The sequence below is a fragment of the Peromyscus leucopus genome, chromosome 11, assembly GCF_004664715.2.
Source record: "Peromyscus leucopus breed LL Stock chromosome 11, UCI_PerLeu_2.1, whole genome shotgun sequence".
Lineage (NCBI taxonomy): Eukaryota > Metazoa > Chordata > Mammalia > Rodentia > Cricetidae > Peromyscus > Peromyscus leucopus.
In genome coordinates, this window is record NC_051072.1 from 64,236,635 (window position 1) to 64,261,876 (window position 25,242).

General features: G+C 39.5%; 1 protein-coding gene and 1 long non-coding RNA gene across 14 annotated transcripts in view; one reads left to right on the top strand and one right to left on the bottom strand.

The window, feature by feature from the left end:
* LOC119088741 overlaps nt 1-25,242 on the top strand; it is a 118,552-nt gene that overhangs the window by 35,444 nt on the left and 57,866 nt on the right. The window lies entirely within an intron of this gene.
* Nucleotides 5,085-25,242, bottom strand: part of Mef2c (myocyte enhancer factor 2C) — a 166,280-nt gene continuing 146,122 nt past the window's right edge. For 5 of the 12 annotated variants that reach the window (XM_028875639.2, XM_028875640.2, XM_037209539.1 and 2 more), the window contains 5 exons: nt 19,183-19,355; nt 17,644-17,667; nt 16,623-16,752; nt 15,911-16,046; nt 9,536-9,857 (listed from right to left, as the gene is read on the bottom strand). In XM_028875639.2, the coding sequence (XP_028731472.1) occupies nt 9,536-9,857; nt 15,911-16,046; nt 16,623-16,752; nt 17,644-17,667; nt 19,183-19,355 (785 nt within the window). Of the gene's footprint in view, nt 9,858-15,910; nt 16,047-16,622; nt 16,753-17,643; nt 17,668-19,182; nt 19,356-25,242 lie in introns of all 12 variants that reach the window. The other 7 variants (XM_037209541.1, XM_028875644.2, XM_037209543.1 and 4 more) reach the window with 4 other exon arrangements.

Below are 25,242 nucleotides of genomic sequence, written 5' to 3' on the forward strand. Positions count from 1 at the left end.
TGAAGCCTTTTCTTTCATCTTTCGAGATTCCAGGAGGCAAGTAAGCCGTCACTCTGAGCCTTGCTCCAACCATAGCAACTACCAAAGCCCTTTCCAGTGTGAGCGATTTCATTGGGTAGTTTGTGGCTTTGGGGAAGGCTTTTTTTCTCCCTGAAATTGGAAGCCTTTCCTCAAAATAAGTAGTATATTCATATAGTGAAAAAAAAAAAAACTACACTTAACAATATACATCATCAATCTTTCTCTCCATTCTTTTCTTTACCTCTACCTTTCTACTTTGGTAACTACTGTACGGTCTTTTTGTGTATCTCTCTTTCCTCTTTATTTAGTAGCTTCCTCTTCCTTTTCTTATTTAAAATTCAGCATACTCTATACACTACTTCATCATTGAAAAAAAATCTGCTGAGCATGGTAGTGCACATCTTTAATTTCACCACTTGGGATGCAGAAACAGGAGGATCTCTGAGTTTGATCACTTTCACCAGTGTTCTATGGCGTGTGATGGAGCAACGTACGAGTAGAGTAGAGATCCTGATCCTTTTAGTGAGCAACTCCCATAATGATCTTTCTTGAGCTACGGAGTTAGCCACAGGAGGCAGTGATCGACCCTGTCAGTCACAGTAAACCCATGTTTAAAGAGAATAAATAACTTGAAGTATTACTTCATTCGTCAGGAGCAAAGTTGGACTGATTTTCAATCAGAAGATAGAAATATTGTGCCAGAAACGCCATCCAAGGACTGAGGAATCTGGATGCAGAGATCCACAGCTAGGCCCTGGGTGGAGCTCCGGGAGTCTAATTAGCGAGAAAGACGAGGGTTTATATGAGTGAGAATTGTTGAAACCAAGGTTGGATAAAGCACAAGGACAAATAGCCAAACGAATGGAAACACATGAACTATGAACCAAAGGCTGAGGGGCCCCCAACTGGATCAGGCCCTCTGAATAGGTGAGACAGTTGATTGGCTTGATCTGTTTGGGAGGCATCTAGGCAGTGGGACCAGGTCCTGGGCTCGTTGCATGAGTTGGCTGTTTGAAACCTGGGGCTTATGCAGGGACGCTTGGCTCAGTCTGGGAGGAGAGGACTGGACCTGCCTGGACTGAGTCTATCAGGTCGATCTCAGTCCTCGGGGGAGGCTTTGCCCTGGAGAAGGTGGAAATGGGAGGTGGGCTGGGGGGAAAGGGAAGGGGGCAGGAGGGGGGAGAACAAGGGAATCCGTGGCTGATATGTAGAACTGAATGGTATTGTAAAATAAAATAAAAGGGGGAAAAAAAGAAATACTGCACAATGTAACTTCCTACCTTAACTAGGGAAATTCAGGTCAGGTCCATCACAGGGAAAAGAGTGGGTACATGTTGGTATCTGGCACCCATCAGCTTCTCCTCTGCTTTCCCAGGGTGCCCCTGCCGCTGCAACTCCGAGGGCAGACTTATTTTCTTTTTGTGGAAGGGAGGTCCACACACGGGAGATGACAAGGGCCCTGTGCCACCCACTGGCTGTGTAGTGTTGGAACCAGGGCTCTTTCTAGTCACTCTCTATTTAACCTGGGATGATCCCACTGCTCCTCAGTGTTACCCCCCACCCTCAGTCTGGTATTTTCACTAAAGGTTATCATCATTTCCATCCGGCCAAGAACAAAAGCTGGCTGCTAGTCCTATTAGGGGAGCAGGTTCTTCCTTAGTCTGTTACTCAAGTCTGGGGATGTGAGGGAACTGACGATGACCTGGCAGCCAGGGCCGCATCAAATCCAGAAACTGCATGTTAGGGCCCCAAACTATGAACTTCATGCTTTTTCTTAACTCTTGCTTCTTAATCAAAAGTGCCCAGGAGGAGCCTGGAATGGGCAGATTAAAGAGTAGCCCCATTTGGGATGCTGAAGATATTTACTTCAGGAAGTAGAGACAATTAGAAGTCCAGCGAGATACAGAATGAGGAAGTGAAATCGACTTTGTTCTTTTATCACTGCTCTTGATTAGAAGTCAGTCTTCTGGGGTAACCGGTAAGAAAATGCCAGGGTAATAGTCAAGTGAAACTGGAAAAATGATGTTTTAAATTTACAAAATAAAGATTCAGATATTCTGTGCCAGATAGGTTTTCATGGTCAATATGAATAACTGTATTTAACCAAGATACCCCCAAATCATTGGCATAGAGAAATCCCATCTAGTTTGGGCTTTGGGGGCACATAGTACAAGTTTCTAGTCATTGGAGAGGATGACTTCTGTGTCCCCTGTCTCCTGTCCTGTACATGGCTTAGATACCATCTGCTGTGTTAAAAGACCTTCCTTTGGTCCTTGACTTTGCTAACCACTCAGCTGTCTTTTTCTTTTTCTTTGGTTTTAAGATGGGGTTTCACTATGTAACACTGACCTGGAATTTGCTATATAGACCAGGCTGGTACGGAACTCACATAGACCCACCTGCTTCTGTCTTGTGAGAGCTGGGATTGGAGGTGTGTGCAATCATGTCTGTCATTCAAGCTAGCTTTTTATATAGTTTCCAAACCTTTTGAGTTTAGTTCATACTTGCCACCTGAAATTTGGTAATTCCTCCCAGATAATCTCTTTCGGCTCTCCTGCCTCCCACAACAGCTCCCCAAAAGACTGTCTTTGTTATGCGATTCCTCCAGTAAGCAAAATGCTCCCGACTCTATTTTCTTCCTCTGTGACCCCAGTACAGTCCTTGACATAGCTGTGTGTGTATTAGTTTACTGGATCCTCTCTGACAGTAACAGATTCTGTTTTCAAGTTGTCTGAGTGTTCACTCTTGACTTCTTCGCTGTTTATTTTAATCTCTGCAGATCTTCTCTCTGCCACTTCCTCCTCTAGGCCACCCCATTCATTCCTCTCCTTCCTCAACAAGCTTACTTACAGGTGTGGCTTCACTATCTTCTCTGCTAGGAACAACCAAAACTATCTTCTGCATTAACTGATACCCTGAGTTTAGGCTTGTATTTATAAGAGTCTCATGGACATAAGTCAAAGTCAACCTGCTGGACACTGAAGTAACTATTGTCTCACAAAGTGATGGCCTCTCTATTTGTGATAACCAGGATCTTAATAATTTAAGTTTAATATGTAAACTTTTAAGATTCTTAATGTAATGTTGCACCAACCAGTAACCTAACATTTTCTGAATTCTGACAACTCTTTTACAAATTAATCAACTGATTGTTTTTTTTTCTCTTTTAAGACAGGGTCTTTCTATGTGGCCCTGGCTGGCCTGGAAATAAGCAAGTAGAGCAGGTTGGCCTCAAACTCACCAAACTCACAGTGATCCACCTGCCTCTGCTTCTTGGAGTGTTGGAATTTAGAGGCACAGGCCTAACACCCATAGTTAACTGATTTTTTTTTTTTTTTTGCGGGGGGACAAAGTTTCTCTGGGTAGTCCTGGCTATTCTAGAACTCATGTCCTGGAACTATGTAGACCAGGCTGGCCTCAAGATCTGCCTGCCTCTGCCTCCCAAATGCTGGGATCAAAGACATGTGCCACCACCACCCAGTGTTAATTGAATCCTTCAACCCACAGGTATGATCGAATCAAGACCTTAGCTAATCCTCCCACTCTCCCTTCCATCTCTGTTTTCACTCATGGTTTCCCTTAATTGAAACAGAATGGGCTACAACTCCTGTGTATCTGTATCTTGCTCTCCTTGCTGAGTGTCTGGGTATTTATTGCTTTGTAGGACCACCTGGGTCTGGTATCATGACTGCAGAGCCTAGTGGAAAGTTAAAAAGTGAGGTTCCTTGTTATAAAAGCAGGAAAACCACCAGGCGGCGGTGGTGCACGCCTTTAATCCCAGCACCCGGGAAGCAGGAGGCAGAGGCATGTGAATCTCTGTGAGTTTGAGGCCAACCTGGTCTACAAAGTGAGTTCCAGGACAGGTGCAAAGCTACACAGAGAAACCCTGTCTTGAAACAACAACAACAACAAAAAGCAGGAAATTTTATCTTTTGTTAAAGGTATTAACACAAATCCTTTCTCTTTTTCTTGTGCATGTCTGGTTTGCACACACACTCTACTGTCTCACTGCACCTTGCCTGCAGAATACGAGCTCACAGATAACATAATGTGTTCCACAGTGGTGAGGACAGAGCATTAGTGTCAACACAGGGCAGGGCCATGCGTCATGAAGTTGGCCTGCTTGATCTTCCTGAGCTTTTCTTAATCCTTCCCACCTTTCAAAAGGAAAGGCAAGGCTTAGCTAGCTAACCAGATTTCAAAGTGTCTACACTCAGGGGACTGTCCTCTGAAGATGGTCAAGGCCTTCCTCTCTGAGGCTCCTCTGAAAACACTGTCTACCTCCCATTAGTCTGTAAGTCTCCTGGAAGCAGGGGCTCCATCTTCTTGAATCCTGGAAGCTAGCACAGGAGTCACAGACAATTGTTGCTTAGTAAATGTTTGCTGAAAATCAGTTAAAGAGAGTAGTGCTGATTTTGAAGTCATGTGCAAAATTTCCACTGAGGTACCTTTTTTTCATTTTTTAGACCAAGAATCGCTGTTAGTGCAAAAATCCAAACTGTCCAATTGCCTGGCAGTGACTCCTTTTTCTCCCTTTCAGTTGCTACACTGACTCATATTGATCTTTAAAGAACACTCATAGGAGACATTATAATTGGATTATGCTAATTTATATAATCTGTAGTTTTAAGAATATATGAATCCACTGGTTTACTCAAATATTTATATATAAGCCTATGTTTCCAACTTTTTAACAAGGGTATTTTGATTTAAAAAGGAAGGTTTCTGAAAAACACTTTCTATACATTTTAGTTAAAACAATAATTTATTTCATGGTAACACTTTTCGTAAAGACCCTGGGAAATTCTGTCATCAGACAAAGATCTTCATGGAACTACTTTGAGAAAGAAGCTTCCACTTCCCACACTGGCTGAGCACTCCCTTATCTTCAGAACTGTTACCCAATTCACACCTTCCCACACATATCCATCTTTTCATATATTTTTGAGCTGAAAACTGAGAAAGCTCATTTGTACTTGGGGATAAGTTAAAAAAAACACGATAAAGTGGAATAAATTTGAACAGCAAAACATTAATTAAAAGAACGCACCACGGACACTGCGTCACTAAGAAAGCCAGTAACTTTACTGAATTGTCTGCAAAATACAAATGATACCTTATTTCCAGCAGGAGAAACTTTGAAAATTTCCCACTTTAATTCACTACAGACAGCTGAATTTCAGTCCCTTGAGATACACAGATGTGGTTTAACTTAGGTATAACATCTTGTCATCTAGTGGCGACAAAGTCCAGCTTATGCCGCTGTGAGCCTCTGTTGGAATACTTGTTGCAAATGCTTGTATGCCCTCATTTACAAGCTATTTTTAATTACTCTCTTTGAATGGAAACAAGTCCTCAGAAAAGGAAAAAGAAGAAAAATGATACAGCAAACCATCTGAAGCAATCCAAGTCCTCTGCCTACAGTGACCCGGGTCTGTTTGCTGCCAGAGTACACTGCTGCATTCAAACACAACAGGATCCATCCCTTAGCGAACCTCCTTGAATTAAACTGAGGTATTAATCAATTTGAGGTATGAACAGGGAAGGCGAAATGCAATACCCGATTATGGAAATAACCAAAATGGACAAATTTAATGCAGAAGCTATGTGGCTTGGATTGCTCCACATCTTTGGTTAAAACATAGTAAGAAAAGCCTTTAATTACATCTGTAGTCTGAAGCAGTCTAACAGACACCAGTATTCAAGCAATCTTCAAAAGATCTGTAGCGGCAGGAAATTAGCGCCACACAAGTGACGACACCGTAGCAGATGGCACAAATGAGAACAGATGAAGTATGCCATGCTCAGGCAACAGCCTTTATTGAAGGTTCAAGTGGCTTCTTCAAAAAAATTTTTTTAAAGAAAGAAATACAAAGCATTTACTCTCTGGGGGAAAAAAAAAAACAAGTGAACGATCGAGGGAGCAAAAAAACGGTATCTCTAAGGTAAAGGGTAAGTACGCCAAAAGACAGACAGAGAGGTGAGAGAGGGCAGACATGCTGTTAGAAAGTGTATTGGGATTTGTTTTGCAGTTCTCACTTTAGTTAACCTCTAAATGATCTAAAGATGACAAGCATTTTCATATTCATCATTACAAAACGTGAAATTCCACCTTTAGGAAAAAATAAGCCATTTTACTAAAAAACACAATTTTAAAAAAGGTTGAAATAAACAGCCTCCACACATCAATGCGTACAGTATACAGGTTGTGCAGCTCACACAGACTGCAACACCATTACCAGTATTTGTTCAGCTTACTGTCACCAAAACTCTTTTAAATTGGATTAGGTGTAGCAATACTTGCAGCCATGTGAGACGCCACTTACAGTTTTCCTACTTGTGATGATGAATGTTGTCTAAAATGCTACTACTCTAGGCCAGGTAATGTCAAATAATAATCCCTCAGAGCTCTGCCCCAGACCCCTGGATACAAAGGACTTTCCGTGATTAAAAACCATACTTGATTTGCAGATACAATAAGTGGTGAGTTACAGAAAAGGCAGAAGCGTAAAGATAGACAGACAGTGACTTCATAGAATGTGACTGGCCACAATAAAAATTGTGCTTCTCATTGAATCCTCTTTAAAAATTCTTAGATTATCCCTTCGCTATCGGCTACTGCTTTGAAATCAGTAGTGGGAAGGAGGTGACTGGCGTCCATTTTCAAGTGAGTCTGTTCTTCTGGAGTTTGTAAAAAACTATGGTCAGAACTGCTATAATAAATAGCGGAGGCCTCTGCTGGCACATTAGCTTACTCTATCTTTAGCATTAGAAACTCATGTTTGCTTTGTTGCCGAGGCAAATGGCAGGTAAAAATTCAATATGGCTATTTCTTCATATTTTTATATGACCCTTTCCCACCCACTGGCAAGATTCTATTGATACTGATAAACAAATGCATTTTGAAATGACAAAGAACATTTGTGATATGCTTGCATATTTAATACATATTAAGTTATAAACATGAATCATCAGGATGGAATTAAGTCGAGTGAAGTAATGACTGATGTTTTTTTTTTTACTTCATGTGCATGTTTGTGTGCACACACAAACATTCGAACAGGTATATAGATAACCATATTTGTAGGGATGATTTCCTGTTTTTCCTCTGCATAAATACTACTCTTCATGTTCCATGGATACCTTTAGTAGTGGGATATATATGAAATGATCAATGTCTTTACTTTGTTTTAAATATATAAAACATTACTACAAGGCAGGCTAGCATCCTATACGGATACAATCAAAGGTGCATCGTGGTCTAATTATGGATTGCAGATCAAGTTAAGAAAAATATAGCCTCGTTAATAAGGTCTTTTGGCTTCTGCCACCCAGCGGCAGCCTTTTACAGTGAGAAACACATAGCAACTATGCAGGTAAAAGGAAATAAAAAACACTGGATGAACATGTCCTACACATAATCTAGCAGAACTGATATTACCATACTCTTTGCTCTGCTTGTCAGTATTGATGACTGGAGATGAATCGACAGATCTTCACATTCCAAGAGAAGGAAATAATTTCCTAGCCTGAAATATCACTTAAACACTATATATTGATTCTTTATGGCACTCACTTTTAAAGGGTCTGAAAATTAATCCCTTGCACACGAATATTAGACAAGAGTTAAATTATCTTGAAAATTAAAAAAAAAAAGGGACATAGAGAAGTTTTTTAATGGGATTTCTTGAAATGGCTATTAAATCTCTTTATTGAAGGAAGAGTAGATGACATACATGCTTTGTGCAGAAGTGACATTGGGGGTCCTGCCACACCAGGTTGTCCAACAGTCCTATACTGCTGACAAGAGTGTTATAGGTCAGTTAGAATCATGAGGGTGGATGACAAGTAACCATCCCTTTAGCTGTTTCCCTTCTTTCTAGCACCCAGTCTTTCACATTTTTCTTCTACAGAAATCTGTAACTTATCCACCAAGTAAACTCACACCTCTTGTTCCTAGGGCCCGACTTGCAGGACATGTGACCCAACACAGCTTCTTACTCTGGGCATATTTCTAAGAAACATCAAATTCAAGGCTGAACATGAACTATGTAAATTTAGAACATGGGCAAGTTAGGATATGAACTTACTGAATTCCAAGATGCGTGGTGAAATGGAGGGATCTGAAAGGGACCCTGCTTTTGATAAAATGCAAAAAAAAAAAAAATAGTTTGAAAGAAACCAATTAGTATATACAATGGATGTCAGTTGACCCAGTAATTTGTTGACATTTTAAAAACAATTTAGGATGTTGCAATGTAATATGTTCTAACCCCACAGGTTATCCTTTTGACAGCTGACCTCAAACTTATAAAATGTATGCAGAGTAAAAGAAATCAGAAAGAAAATAGTTACTCAAATGTGCAACTGCACAAATATGCCCCCCTCCCGCTATTAAGAAAACAAAACTTCTGCCATTACCATAATATTATATATATATTAGAAAGCTATACACAAGCATGTTAATTTCACAGATTTTTAAAAGATTCTTAATATTTTATATAATTAGAAATACACATTTCAAAAACAAAACTTCTACAAAGAGAAAACAGTTATCTTGGTTAGCAAAGCATGGAGTTCCTCATGGCTTGGGTAGTGCTTTCTATACAAAAAGTCCTCTGTGGGTTTTTACAGGACTGTTTAAAATATTAGCGAAGCTATTGAGGGGAAAAAACACATTTTGGCTTAAGTAAACTACAAAAAGCCACAAATGCTTTGCAAACTCTTTCTTACCTTTTATATGAAAATAAGCAAAATGTAATGTACATATTTTTATATTTTTTATTTAATAAGAGATGCAGACCCAGATTTATTTATTTAATTAAATACGTTAGCTCTCAAACGCCACACTGTTTTTTTGTTTTGTTTTGTTTTTTTGTTTTTTTTTTTTGTTTTTGTTTTTTCTTTTTTTCTTTTCTTTTCTTTTAAAGTAGGTATGGTCCTCTTTGAATGGTTTCTGATCCTTTTGAATGAGTGCCATACGCCAATGATATGCCTGCAGGTTTGTGAGCGTCCTCGGGATGTTAGGTGGCCGGACATGTTCCTAACACTTACCAATGGCCACCCCTTGCCGGGTCTGTCCAAACATCTATACATTTTTCTATATGTTGCATAACAGCTGCTCTCTTTCAGTAAAGATCTGCCGCTTTTGGCAAATGCTTCCTTTTGTCTATTTACATGTAAATAACGTTGACCCTGCAACATGACACTATCTATTGTAACATACATTTTGCAAAGGAGCACAACAGTGAAGAGAAGTTAGCCTTAAAATCTATTTTGTACAAGTGTTCTGTTGTACAACTCAAGTGCTAAGCTTATCTCAGCATTTCTGTTTATCTTTATACTGTATCACTGAGGCAATTTAAAAGTACTTTTACAAAACAGAGTACCTGACGGTTTTTTTTTTTTTCCACACACGGCACATATAATGCATATCGACCCCCCTTCCCCATTAAGGTATAGCACACACACACACTGCAAGAAAAAAAAAAAAAACTATTAAGTAATAATGTGATCATGTCGCCCATCCTTCAGAGAGCCGCATGCGCTTGACGGAGGGACTTTCCCTTTCGTCCGGCGAAGGTCTGGTGAGTCCAATGGGGGAGTGGAATTCGTTCCGGTGATCCTCTCGGTCGCTCCCATCGTAGGAACTGCTGCAGCTGCTCAAGCTGTCAACAGGAGACCTCCCCGCCTCGTGGCGCGTGTGTTGTGGGTATCTCGAAGGGGTGGTGGTACGGTCTCTAGGAGGAGAAACAGGTTCTGACTTGATGTTGAGGCTTTGAGTAGAAGGCAGGGAGAGATTTGAACTCTGAGATAAATGAGTGCTAGTGCAAGCTCTGTAGGAGGAAAGGAAACCCAGTTACAGATGGAGGAGGCCTGCAGGCCCCAGGAACTCACATTACAAACATATCAGCTTAACGACTTGCAGACTTGCATACACTCCAGTGCACGCCCAGAGTGAGAAGCGCAGTTAGGCACTGAGGGCTGTCGCTGCCTAGAGCAGTTGAGAATGCCTCTGCCTGGTGGCTAACACTCTACTTAACTGGCCCAGGCCTCACGAATTATCTGTCGCCCCTAAGAGACTCTGAAACCATATAGATTGCCTTTTCATAAAGGTTTAAGACATGATACAAGAGTCTTCATGGAATTTTCTCTGTATGATTTCCAATCTTTCATTTTCTAAGCCTTGGGGGAGGGTGCTTGGTTTTGAAAAAGGCTTTCTTGGTTTACTAATGCCTGTGCTGTTTTGAAAAACTGATATTGACATAAGCTCTCTTTCCTTTCAATTAATATTCCCATACAAGTGAGGTTGTACAGTACTAAGGGAAAGTGAACAGTTTGAATTTCAAATGATAGAACATATCAGATGTTATAGAATAAATATATACCTCATGTAAAGCTTGAGAGGGCAAAGGAGGGGAAAAGGACTGAGTATTATCTACAAAAATTTAAATACTGTTTTAAAAACATCTCACTGAAACTGATGCATAACTGGACTTTCTTATCTTTTGCAGTTGTATGGGATAAAAATCTTGTCTGTAGTCTTGATTCCTTTAACCTTACTCTGGCTAAGCAGTAGTAATGATGGGGTACTTAGGGCCACTCCTTTTATTTATAACTAATATTATTTGGTGAATCTGTTGTTTCTTAAGGAATGGGAGTGTGCTATTACTATGATACTAATCCTTACTGATTTCCAAAGAGTGTTTCCTGAGAGACTTTAGACATGATATTCTGGAGAGAGAAGCATTAAGCCTTTAAGTGGAGCTTGGCAATCACTGACTTGGATCAGGGCTAACTGTGGTCACCTTGCATCAACTTTAAGATGTCTGTGTTCTTGTTCCTGCATTCTGATTGCACTGATATCCACACTTAGAGCCAAGGTGACCCAACTACACTGTCGAGAGAGTACAGCAGTCACTTTAACTGAGGGGTACTCACAGAAAATAATTATCTGCACAGACACACAGATTTTAAACAATAGAAAGGAAGCCTACCTATTCATGTATGTAAGCATACTGCTTCCTAATGGGGAGAACTAGATGTGTCTTTCTGAGCAGGGAAACAATGTGAGTATATTTCAGAGAAAACTGGAATAACTCTGGGCTGGCCTTTCGGGAGATGTGATTTGGGTTTAGGATGCACAGAGATATAAAATTAGTTAGAAACGAGTTTATCATTGAGTAATGTTTTATACAAAAGCACCACCTACTGGCAAGGAATTACTTGCCTCTTATTAATAGATGAGCTAACATGGAGGACAACATAAAGAGAATTCTCTGCTGCTTTAATCAGCCCTCCTTTCTTTGGGCCTCCGACCACTCGGACCAAGATCCCAATCCCAGTGCACATGGTTTTCAATCTCAGTTTATTCATGGAACTATTTATCTGAAGCTTGTTATTTTCGTTTGTAGTAATTCTCTAATTTTCTAAGACTTTTAATTAAATCATCTTTAAATCAAGAATAAATTGAGATGGGGGCAGGAAAAACACCTGTATTTCAAAGGCTCCATAATGGTTGACAATTTTTTACTGGTTCAAAGTTACTTAATGGTTCATTTTGATGTTTGAGGAAATCCTCTTTTGATTTCTGGAAGAAAGAGTTTTCCTGGCTCTGGGTAAGAAAAACCATTTCACTAATGTTTAATTAAATGCTTTTGCTATGGATCATACAAGTGCTTAATAATGAATGCCAATCAGGAGCCTGGAAATGACACATCAATAAATACTTTTCTTCATTCTTTGACATTTAACTTTCATTTCTCTAAACAGAGTAGAATGGGAAATTTCTAAAAACTTGGTGAGTTGGGTCATATAGGTAACTTATCTACATAAATTAAATTCAAAGTAGTATGAGCAAAATGTTTCTTTAATGCCATCTGAAAGATGAACTATCCTTTATTTGCTTCAGTTCCCAATATCAATGGCCACGTAGAAGTTTAGCTGCATCTTGTTCCCCAAAAAAGATGGAACAACTTTTGGTGATTCTTTTCTCTAACCAGAACCATTTATCTGGTGGTGGGATTTCCTTTGCCACTAAATGTATGCACAAGCTTGTTCTGAGCTGTGTAGTTGTGGAGACTGAATCTACAGGAAAGGGATATAAATGGTCTCTTAGTCTCAGCTTCATTTCACTGGAGCACAGAATGCAACATGGAGCGGCTAATCTCTGCCGTCAAAGAAGGGCTTTCTCCACAAGAAAAAGCAGCATTCACATCATTCAGCTGTACATATGCTAGTCTGTTCTTGAGAACAAAATACAGCCATAGACAATTGTGAGATGCTACAGGTGTGAGTGGGCAAGAAAGAGGTAGAAGGCGAGGTGGGGAGGGGTCAGGTGTGTAGGGTACCTTTTCAGGTCCTCTTTGCTAACTCCAATACACTACACAGGGTTTTAAGCTGAGAAAATTACTCTTTCTCCAAATCATTCAGAAATAAAATATGGATAGTTTTATGTAAGTTCCTCTTACTCTATCACCTCGAGAAAATTAGGTTTCCCTACTACATTTATCATTTTTTTTCCCCTCTGTGAAAAGAGTCTCATTTTGTATGCCAGGCTGGCCTCAAACTTTTAGTCCTCGTGTCTCGGTCTCCCAGATGCTGGAATTATTGTGTACATCAGGCTCATCTGAGCCTGATTTTTTTTTTTAAGATTCCTTTTATTTTTATTTATGTGTGTATGTGTATGTCTCTGTGAGTTTGTGTATGTGTGTTGCAGGTTCCTGGTGGGGGGCAAGAAGAGGACATTGGCTTTTCTGGAGCTAGCCTTGCAGGTAGTTGTGAACCACCTGACTTGAGTGTCCTGGGTCTTCTGCATGACCAGTCACTCTTTGCGCTGCTAAGCCATCATCTCTCCAGCCTCCGAGCCTCAACTTTTTTTGCCCCTGGAGGCTGGGTTTCACACTGTAGCTCTGACTGACCTGAAACTTACTATATAGAGCAGAATAAGACTGGAACCACACACAGCCCATGGAGCCCAACTTTTAAAAGTAATCTCTGTTTAGTCTTTCTCTCCCCCTCTCTCGGTATGTATTGAGTACTCTCATCAACAAAGAGATGGGCAGACTTCCAGAAAACAGGTTGTCATTTTCTAGCCAGCAATCAAAAGAGGGCTTAAAGGTCAAGGTTGTGTCTCTAAAATGGTGAGTCCCTTTACCGGAAATGTCTCTTCCTACATACAATTAGTGTATGCTTCTTGTCTGACTTTGTTATACAAAATAGACACTACATAGTGTCTCAAGCCTGGCCTTGCAGACAGTGCTGGAAGGGACCAAGTGGACACCTTTGCTTTCATGGACAAATAGGAAGAGTTCTATTACACTTTGTTATTTTGAGAGAACTACAGTAGTCATTTTAGAATTCTGGAAGTCTTGACTTTGGTAGAGCTAAAAATCTATCCCATTCTGTGCTTAAAATATAGTACCTACCTAAAAAAAATGAGCCCTAAGCACAAATCTGTGAGACCCTTTGACTTGGAAAACATACCAATCCTTTTACCTGATTCATTCTCTAAGGTTAGTGGTTCTCAACCTTCCTACTGCTGCAACCCTTTAATACAGTTCCTCATGTTGTGGTGACCCCAATCATAATATTATTTCATTGCTACTTCAAAATTGTAATTTTGTTATGGGTATGAATCATAATGTAAATATATGATATGCAGGATATCTGATACACGACCCCCCAAAGGAGTTTCGACCCACAGGTTGAGAACCGCTGCTCTAAGGAATTAAGGCAGTCCATATACTTTATTTTACATACAAGTAATAAGTTGGGGTTTTCTACAGAACAGTATGTGAGAAGATAAGGTAGCTTATCTGAAGATACCTTATCAACAGCTGCTGTGAGAGAGGATGAGGGAGATGGTATACGGTGACAGAGGAGGAGAGGGGCAGGGGCTGGTGCTGACTGAGAGCTGTAAAGGCTTGTTCAGCCTATCAATGTGAGGGGTCTGGGAATGATTAAGTATAACTGCAGCTCATAGACTAAATTCAAATATTATGCAAAGAAGATTTGGTTTTGAAAGAAAAAAGGGGGATCCTTGGCTGATGGAATTCAGTTTTCCTTTATTCTTGGGGTGCCACTCATTCCCTTCTCGCTCAAGGGTAGTAGAGAGTTATGTTTTCCCCATGTGATAGGTTTTTAAATTGTGTGTATGGTCAAAATAACAAATACGTGTATACCCTCATAATTAAAAATGATCTGGCGTCATTCATAAGCAGAAAGAAGAATGGTATTCAAATGAAATGACACGACTTCTTGTATTACGTATTTGTTCTGTGTTTGTGGGTGCAAGTGCGTGTCTACCCAGAGCAGTTGATTCTCTTTCTCCATGGGAGTCCCAGACATCAAAGTTAGGCTGTCAAGGTTGCTAATGAGGTTTTGTGACAAGCACCTTTAGCCATTAAGACATCTGGCTGGTCATTATGTGGCTTTTTGACATAGATAATACCTTGTTGGGGGGAATGGAATTTAGTGTTATGATGGATGAATTTTGTGAAAAATTAGATGAACAGTTGCCCTTATTGTTGACAAGTAGTAGGTCAGTACAATGCTGTGTATGTATGTATATATAAAATTGTCTGGGTAGTATTATGTACTTAGTGATAATTTCCAGAAAAAGCTATTGCATCTAGAATTTACCTATATAATTAGTGCTGGAGGCAAAATTTAAATGCCTTAAGAAGAACACTGTTGACCAACATTTCATACATCTTTAATGACAGCACCCTTTCAAGAAAGTACAGCCATAATGCCATGTGAATTCATCTTATTGTGCACATGAAGGGTAGATTTTCAGTGACAGTGATTTGTCAGTGGCACGGCCACAGCAGGCGACTCGAATGGTATTTTAGAACTCTGATCTACGTTACATCAATACCAAATGAAGTGCTGTGGGGGAGGGGAGAGGAGAAGCCAGGAACAGTGAAGTTATAGTACCAGTTAATGACTTGTATTTGAATCAATAGACCTTCCTTGGCATTCAGATACAAAACTAGTTAAATAATATTACTAACTTGTAACTAAAATGGCTCAATAGAAAACTGAAAGTGGGATGGGTATGTAGGATATTTCTAAAGTATAAAAATTCATTTTTAAGTCGTTATGTCCTATTTGTTTTCTAAGACTAACTGAATTCTGTAATTATTATTTCAAATTAAAATGTGGTGCCTGGTTTAATTGCTACAAGATAAGAGTGTAAATTGTGGATTCAGGGCATTTTAGAGTTTCTCCATAGATAAATGACAGAAGTCATTTCTATGACAAAGATGCATCTCAAAGCTACCACAAGGGGGCAGAAAGATACATACTTTGACCAGAGAACAACGATTTTTACACTCAAATTCAGTAATTAGTATTGCATGTGTTAATTAGTATTTGCGCACATATTTTAATACAATGGATATAACTAGACAACTACACTATGAATACATTATATATAGTTAAAGCCTATATAGAAATTCAACAGTTGTTGCTATGAACATTAGGTTCACATTAGAGGAAATTATGTAGTTTGTGCTAAGTGAGAAGCTCAGCTCAAAAAAATGTAAAGAATTATAACTATAAATACTTTCAAAATTTCCAAAAAAAAAAAACCCCTAACCCTGCAGAAATCTAATCCAAACCTCCATCACTGACAGAACGTTAGAAGGAAACAGAGTCTCACACATGAAGGAAAGACTGTACCTAAATATTAGTGCTTCACATTCATGTAAAAAACATGTGAAGTGATATTTAAGCTATTTGAAACATGTGATCTGAAAGTGACTTTCACAGAGGTTCAATTTTATGCCCTTTAGTGGATACGAAAGCACATTGTTAAAGACAGGCCTTCATCATTTAAAAACACCGTCTCTGGTTAGGACAGAAAGACGTAAATACTGCTTACCCCAACTGACTGAGGGCAGATGGTGGCATGCTATGTAGGTGCTGCTGCTGCCAGCCGGTTACTGAGCCCAGGTGAAGCGCACTGGCAGTGTTGAAGCCAGAGAGAGACGACAGGTCTGCACTGCTCAGGGAGTACTCTAGAGGAAGGGGAGAAGACGAGAGCAAGAGAAACACTTAGTTTGGAAACTGTCCAATGGCAAACAAAATTCAACATTTTCAATTCCAAAAACATCGAGTCAAAGATTTTGATTTGAGGAAAGAAGAAAATAAAACACCAAGGATAATTATAATTTAAAAAGAAGAATTTTATTCACCCAAGTAAGGATTTCACAAAAGGTTTAAAGTAGTAGACCCTGCAATTATAGCTTATTATACTAACTTTGTTTAAAAGTGTAAAGTATGCACATGTTTTATGGTCCAGAATTTTTTTCTCATTTAAAAATCTCAATAAAGTGAGCTTTCTATTACACTAAAGAAATAGTAGCTCGATGTCCTTGACATTTTGAATTCACTTTGGGTGAATAAAACTTCCAGGCACTCAGAAAAGAGCACTATAGACAATCACTTTGCCTTAGGAAAGCATAAGTAATGGTACAGTACATTCTGGACCCAGGCACCACACAAGCTCCCTACAGGGTAAAGAACATAACTTTTAAAATATGCTTTTTAAAGAAGTGTTTACTGTAATATTTGCACATAGCAAAGCTACTCACCAGTACCATATGTTGTTGAAATGGCTGATGGATATCCTCCCATTCCTTGTCCTGGTAAAGTAGGAGTTGCTACGGAAACCACTGGAGTAGCCAATGACTGAGCCGACTGGGAGTTATTTATCCTTTGATTCTTTTAAAGTAAATAAAAGGACATTATTGATGGCAGATTTTAAAAAGTTAAAAATATTAGGTCTCACTATTAGTTTTTCACATAAAGAAATAAGTTGGTACAAAGCTCATGAAATTAATCATTTAACATGTGTCTCTATGAACTCTGCCAACCCTATCATTTACAATCCTTCAAGAGACCAGCTGTTGCCATAGTAACCCATTACATCAGTATCTCCTAGGCAACCGAACTAGTAACAAGTACCATAGCTTTATTATGGGTAAAAACAGACTATGTTGAGAACTGATGAAATATGTATACTGTACTTCTATTGTTTCAGTTTTTATTCAAATGCAAATTAAAAAATTAAAATCAACCACAGTGGGTTTTATGATCAGTTAGTTCTATATGCAGCCGAGCTGACAGAGATGGGGGTCATGCTATATTCTGACCAGCAGGTGGTGCTCTGGCCACTTTCTTCAGCTTCTAAACTTCCTCAAAAAGATGGCAAAGTAGCTCAAGCCAGTAATTAACTCCTTATAACAAGGAGGTGAAAGATGCATTCGCTTAGAATAATAGTATTTTAAATCTTGAAAAATAAGCATTTTACTGCTCGATAACTCAAGAAATATTTTTTTGCGTTTGAATTTTAGAGAAAGTTCAGTCTTAAAACATTTAAAAAATGGCCTCTAGTTAAAAGGTAGGTATTGGGGGAAAGGCCCACAAGAACCAGATGATCTTTTCACCAGTCAATGACCCTAGAAACTAATGATGCTTAAGCATAATCAATATTGTCATTCAGTAAGGTAAATTTTAAAATCTGTCCATTTGAACACAGCTAGCACCCTACACTGAAGTAGTTTTGTTATCCTCCTGAACCGTGCCCTCCAAGGAAACATTCTTACCACTTACCAACAGCAGGTCCACATCCTCAGACTGAGAGCATGAGGAAGGAGTTTATTAATTAGTGTATGTAAATATTTATAACTGTGAAAAATATTTTCAACAAAACGAGAAGCACCCCTTGACAGACACAACAATTTAAGCGGTTTTACACACCACACTCCAAAGACAACTCCTAACAAAGGCATTCTTTGTTTCCCTTAGTGAGATGCTGGTCTCGAATGGGAAGGCAGTCTATCTGGGTTTCAGCACAGGTCAGTGTCTCCATGTTCATTATTTCACCACCAAATTCTGATTTAAAGAAAAGGACTGTACTTTATACCTACTTGCTAGAGGGAAGGGAGGGGGTCACACCTGATAACCAGGGAGAGACAGACCTGCCAATTGCAGAATCTTTGGGAATGCACCAGTTTTAAGGGATGTGGAATAAATCTGCTGAGAGACATTGCTTGCCATGCCTGGCCCTCATCGACTGTATCACCGTGGGAGGTTTTATTTATTAGATCCAGTCTTTTCTAAAGGGAATGTCACATATTATTTGATTTTGGCTAGATACTAAAAAATGAATATAATAATAATAATCAGTCCACAGGACTATTTTACTCCTAAGCATGCCACAGAGCAGAACATTCTAAAAAACAGAAAGAAAGAAATATTTGTAGAATAATTTAAATCTGTCTACTAAATCTTTGTTATAAATGTTCTCACTGGTAAGCACTGCTGATTTAGAGAACACTCTACTTGTAATCTGTCTATCTATCTGTCTATCTATCTATCTATCTATCTATCTATCTATCTATCTATCTTTGTTTTTGAGTTTGATACCATAATATTCTTTCTATCTTAGGTATGAGTCTCATGAGCAAGAAATGGTACAGCATGTGAATTTTATATATGCTTAGGTCTATATTTTATATTTCTATATTTTCCCTTAAAAGCACATCACAACATTTTTTGATATAAAATGTAACATTGGTTCTCAGATTTTCTTGGGTTTTAACACAGCTTGTTTGGGGGAGTTAGTAATTTTCATTAAGTATGTATAGGCAAAGATGAGCTGAGACAATGTTAAGGCATATGGCATATTAGATATTAAAGAAGTGATACATAAGAAGGAGATTTCCAATTAATGTAAGACATTTCATTTAGGAATCAGGGAAAGCGTTTTTCACTGTCAGCATCCCGAGAACACAAATAGCTCAACAATGTGAAACTACTTCCACGGAGCTCTTCATAATTACTCTTCCTATGGGCTGTGATCTGATCCGCGGTAGAACTGCTTTTCTAACTATAAACTTAGAGCCTTAGGAAGAACTGCTTTTTCATATTCCAGAAAAACAACCCTGATGAAGAGTTTATTGGATTTCTTTTAATATAGAAAAGGAAAATGCAAAATCAGCCCCTTCAATAGGATTAAAAGCACTATTCACCAATAGTGTTAATTTTCTGGGGTGACATAAGAAATTCCTATGTCAACAAACAGTAACAGCAAAGCACATCCAGACAAGCCCTCATCAACACGTATTAAGGACAGAAGTTGGGTATTACCACTGATGGCATGGTGTTCTTGCTGCCTGGTGGAATAAGAACTCGGAGATCTGGCTTCCGATTATTCATCCCTAGATTCATAGGGGGAGGAGATTTGGCTTGGATATTCTTGTTCAAGTTACCAGGTGAGACCAGCAGACCTGGTGAGTTTCGGGGGTTGCCATATCCATTCCCTGTTAATACAAAACAGTGACAGAACTCAGGGAGGAATCTAGATTCGAGCATGCTTTGAAAGAACAGCCTGGAAGAGAATAAAAGAGAATGCTTAACAGTGAGCCATTGCTAGGAACACATGAAAGCTCATAGGCTGACTGATTTACCCTCTGCGTGACAGGCAGCAACCTAGTTAATTGTTTCATATACCTCTGAAAGAATATTAAAAACTTTTTCTGTGAGAAGAGAGCGAATCTTTGTTAACTTGATTAGAAATCTGCATATCATATACTTTTTTTTTTCCTATTAAGTTTTTCTCCCCCGGAAGAAAGTCAGACAGCCAGTTCGGGATCTAAGAAAAGCACAGAATTGGTCCTGCACTTTAATTGACTAGTTTGGCGGAGGCGGGTCAGAGTGACTCACTCTTTCAGTTTGTTGGTTTGGGTTTTATTCTGTGTGTCTGTGCATCCTTCGATGAAGAAGGGACAAGGCAGCAAGGCTGTAATTTCTAGGGCAGGTCGGGGGAGGGGAAGCTGCATCCACGTTTTGCTGTTCAGTCTGCTTGGCTCTAAGTGAATGCTCGCCATGGCCTCCCTTGCATCTGGCTTACCCTTCTCACCAAGTTCAGCACACAGCCTGAAGCCTGGCACGATTTCCTGCTCATGAAAATCTTCAAAAGTGACAGTCCTTGGGCACCGGAACTATGATGCCCCCAGTGAAGCGCTGAGTCACTCAGACACAGGGAAAGTCACTAATTGTGAAGACTTAGGGCTCTTTTAGGGTCTGATATTTAGCTCCCTACTAACGAAGTGGACATTTCAAAGCTTACATTTCCCACGTCTAAAATTTGCTACCCCTGATAGAAACGGCTAAGGAGCTGGGTGAAAAGGCAACCTGAACTGGAGTAAGAGATGACTTATAAAGCTGTCTGCTGGTTTCTTGATGGAGAACAGGAGAAACCCACTGCAGGATTCCATAATGGTCCCTGGAAAACCAGCCAGTTGTTTTCCTGAGGGATGTTAAACTTGGTTGTTATTGTCTGTCTGCACAAAAGACTTACTCTTAAGAGGATAAGACCACGTGCTACTCAGTGAGGTGGCAGAGACAAGGCTACAGCCTTGGAAGGCTCTCAATTCCTTTGTAATAAAGCAATCCACACTTGTGTACAAACAAACAAGACTGCCCAGGGCAAGAAGCCTGCAGAATAATATACACTATACATTATCCACCTTCTATGGGAGAAGAGATTACATAATGCAGGTTCAGAACTATTTTGCTTTTCAACAAAAGAAAGGAGGTAGTTAAGCCTGTGATTTGGGTGACTGGGTAGGGAGAGGGCTGAGGAAGGATTTTACCCAGCATCCTAAGGAAAACAGAGAGGAATCTGCTTACAAAGGAGCCAATGAAAAAGGAGTGCTCTGTGGAGGATTATGGAGGTCGATCTGTGAATGTGGTAGAAACGGAGACCACCATGAGTTTCAGAACAGAGATAGAACTGATCAGATATCTACTGGAAAGCCTGGACTTGGGGAAGCCCGGCTGTGTGGATCATTCTTGAGACCATGGCAATGGCTTCAGGTGGAGACAAGGAGCTGGGGAGAGAAAGCACAGGACTATTTCAAGAAGACACGTGTAAGAACCTTTTGCTAGGTGAATATTAATTTTACAAAGTAATGGTTTCATTATGACATGCTCACACATGTATACAATATACTCTGACATATTCACCCTCTCTCGCATCTTCCACCTCATGTTGGCTCCTTACTTCCCACACTGTCTCCCTGGGGATACTTTCTAGATTAAAATCCACTTGGAACATCTGATCCAAAACACATTTGTTCTTCATATCCAATTCATTTACCTGCTTTGTTTCATGAATCAATAAATAAGCTGAACATACTAAAAACTGCAAGATTCAATCTTGCAATTGGATTATGGATAAAAATTAACAAGTTTCTTGAGGCAAAACTAAAATAAAACAAATGAAACACCCCAATACATGTGTCAACTACAAAGTAGTTGCTTAAGAAATTTGCACTGAATTTGAATATAAATTAGTCTTCTATAATAGACCATCAAGAAAAGTTGCTAAATTATAGCTAGCTAAATATGTCAAAACCCAATTATCTGTTACAGTTAATTTGGACAGCGTTTGGTAGTTAAAAAAAAGTTCTTAAACAAAACAACACGTTTACCTTTTCTCACAAGGAGAAATATAAACAAATTATATTCCTAAGAAAAAAGATGGGTGAATGAGGATATTCAGAGCAGTTTTGTACTGAATGTGTCCCCCCGATCATTATTCTGTGTTAGGGCCTCACACTGGATTGTAGAATCTCCTGAATGAAGGGCAAAGGAGAAAACCAAGACGTTTGCAGCCCGCATTCCCACCTGCTGCAGCTCGGACAGGCGCACGGAGTGACATGTGTCACGTACATGCTAACCCTGGGCGAGATCTGGTTTACATAAACAATCAAATGGAAAACTAGCCTAGTAATTTCAAAAGAAGAAGAAGAAATGTCAGTTAAGCAGTGCAGTGAAGCCTAGCAGCTGAGAAGAGACTGAAGCGCTGCCTGGGTAGAAGCCGATGCTGGTTTGCATGGAGGCGTAATTCTGCTAAAAGGAAGTAAAACCGCTTCGAGAAATGTGCTGTCCTGAGATAGGACAGACATGGGGCCAGTGTGAGAAAATGGAAAGGCTTCACAGAGGCTGTGAAAAGTCTCTTCAAAAAGAGATGTTCCAAAAAAGCCGACGTCTTTCTGCCCACATTTGAAAACAGCGATTCGAGGCAGCAGCAGTAGGAGAGGGAGAAAAAGGAAACATACATACATGAGTTTTCACTCAGTAAACACCTCAGAAGTAAAAAACCGAATTAAAAAGGGTTCCATGTCTCTCTCTTGAAATATTTCCTGTTATTTGGAAATTACACCACTTTAGAAGATTAGTTACATACTTTTAAGGTGTTTACATACTGAATGTAAAATATTTTCAGCTATGATGACATTTTTTTAACATTTATATTTTTAGAGCATAAAGTTATTTTTATGAACAAATAAATTCTATTTTTTATGAGTAAATTTCTGCTATTTTAAGCATATTGTGCCAGCCAGCATTTTGGAGCTGTATAATAACCATTTCTGTTTCCAGCCACCAAATTGTTATTCTTTTGGCATAATATAGATTCAGGAATGTGAGACTGTAGACCCTAGACCAGTGATATTGAAACCTATCATTTGGAAATCAATGATGAATACATGTGTGTGGTTTTCTGCTAAGAAGAGCCTGCATTTAAGTTGGCTGGGAAACCACAGCCTCCTCCTCACTGAGACTGCTTCAGCCTGGGTGGACGCTGTTCTCCCACCTTAGGATAAATCCACCAGAGAGCGCGGTCACATTTAAATTCAGGGGCCCAGGAGGTGGGAAACACCACCTCTCAACAACCTTCTAATATACAGATGCAACTTTCTTGATGCTATGGTTTAAAATTATACTCCACTTGGACAATTATCAATTTAGACGTGACTGTACGCAGATGTCACAGTCTTCTGACCACTTAAAAGGACAAAAATTATAAAGTATGGCAAATGGGTTTTCTGATTATAGATTATAGGAAAATGAGGTACAGACCAACTTTAGAGTCCAATGAAGCCTTTATGGTTTCATTTGGTTAAAATATTGTTTCTTGTAAAACAGTTTAAGCTTTCATGATGTAACTTATGTAAAGGATAACAGACTCGACTTCTCTTGCTACAAGTGTATAAATATGATGTATTAGTGTAAACACTCAAGATTTGAAATATAGTGCTAATTTCCCCCCACGGTTAGCTTACAAACATTTTTTTCTGCATTTTCTACTTCACTTGTTTTTACTCACTCCTATTTTAGGAAGTTGTAAATTCAGAGAACACACTCCTGGCTGGAGATATTACGAGGCAGACACTTGGCCTTGTCATACAGAGCTCAGCTGAGCATGCACCCCTCTGAGCCCACAGTTGGACAACTTTATTTGGACGTTTAGGTATTAGCAGGCTTCTCATTTGTTTTCTGTCTTTTCTTTTAATCTTTCAATTATAAATAACATCACAGAACATCAGTAAGCACGAAGCTGAAATTAACCATCGGGCCTGGGTCTAATTCTTGCAAGGCAGTCTTACCTCCCAAATTGTCATCTTTGACCTTTTGCTCCCCTCCTTCCATCTCTATATTCTACAAGATACTAAATCTTTTCCAATTTTCTCTAAAACAACAACAACAAACAAAAAAAAAAAAAAAAAACCCTGCCTGTATGCGCGTGTATATTTCCATCATTCTTATATCCCCATTTGACTAAATCTTTCAAAATCCTCCACCTATTCTATTCTCTAGCGAAAGGATTCCTCTCATGTCCTAAACTGAGTTTCAGGAGGTCTGGGCTGTATGCAAACTTCCGTATAAACGTGTGATGTTGGCTCACACCTGGGGGCATCATTCTTAACTGCCCTTTCTGTCCTATTCCTTCTTTTCCCTTTCCAAACACCGTTTAACACAGTGGGGCCAGTGCCCTGCCTGTCTCTCCGGACTTTCTATAGCTGACCCCCTCTGTCTAACCTAGTTCCCAGTGGCCACGGAAGGCTCACGTGCTCGGAATATGTCCGAGTCTTTGCTCTGCTGGTTCAACATCTGTCAGAGCTCACTCTCCTCTCTAATTCAGATTTGTCTTTTAAGGTCCAGCTACGGTGGGGACTCTTTCCTGGTGCCTTTCAGATATCTCCTGTCCACACTGAACTGACTCTTCTCTCAGTTGTCACTGCAGTTAGAGACAGTGACACTACATGACTGTTCGTTTGTACAGTGACGCTTCATGTATTAGAGAAACACGCAGAGTAGAGCTAGAGGATTAGGAATTACTCAGAAATGGCACTAAAGGATGAGTTACTGGGGACCAGGAGGTGATGACTGAAAATGGAATGAATAACTTTAAATTGAAACATGGAGAGTATCTTCTCTTTATGCTACTTGCAAAACTCTTATATTTGGATCAGCATTATATTTTGGAGGCCAAGTATACCAATAAAACTGTTTATCAGGCATATGGCTGATAAACTAACGCCCAGAAACCATGTAATTGTCCATCTACTAAATTTGTCTATAGGAGTTAATTGAACCCTCTTTTTAGCTTGTCTTACCTATTAAGTAATGTGCTACTTGTGGTAAGATCCAATAAGGTGGACCTATCCCCCAGTGAAACAAAAACGTAAACAAGACACTGATCTTTCATACTGACAAATGTTTATTGTTATGGGTTTTCTTAATGTAACTCTCAAAAATTTACTTAAGTGAAACTTCATTTAAAAATTGCCGGGCAGTGCCAACTAATTGTAAGCAGGGTTTTGTTTGAAGGGTAAGAAAGACTTTTCCAAGACAAGAAGCATGAAACAGTGAAGTCTGATGAATCCTGACAACTTGGGAAGAAAAGTCTTCTGTGACAGTAAAATACTGGCTGTTTTAGAATACGCAGTTTTCAGTGTTTGGAAAAATAAGATTAGCTAACACAAGTATCTTGGCTCATGTTAACTTGGAAATGGGAAGCAAAGGAAAGCTCTCGAGTGGTTAGCATGGTTAACCTGGTGTGTTGGGAAACAAACACTTAAAAGGGGGTTAGACTGCTACCAGGGAAGCTAGTTAAGATGCACACACCATCCAGAACCTTCTAAACGAGGTCTAGATGACACAGCAGTGACATGGCTGTTTTACTGGAGCTGGGCACAAAGGAGGCCCAAGCAGATCACCTCAGATGGTAACGGTGTTTCTATCAAAGTTCCTTCAACTGGGTAGAGCTTTTGCTTCTCAGTAGGAAACACTGTTTCACTAGGTAACAGAGGCCTAAGAGCAATGCAATCAGAGGCAGGCAACGCCAACTGACCATAT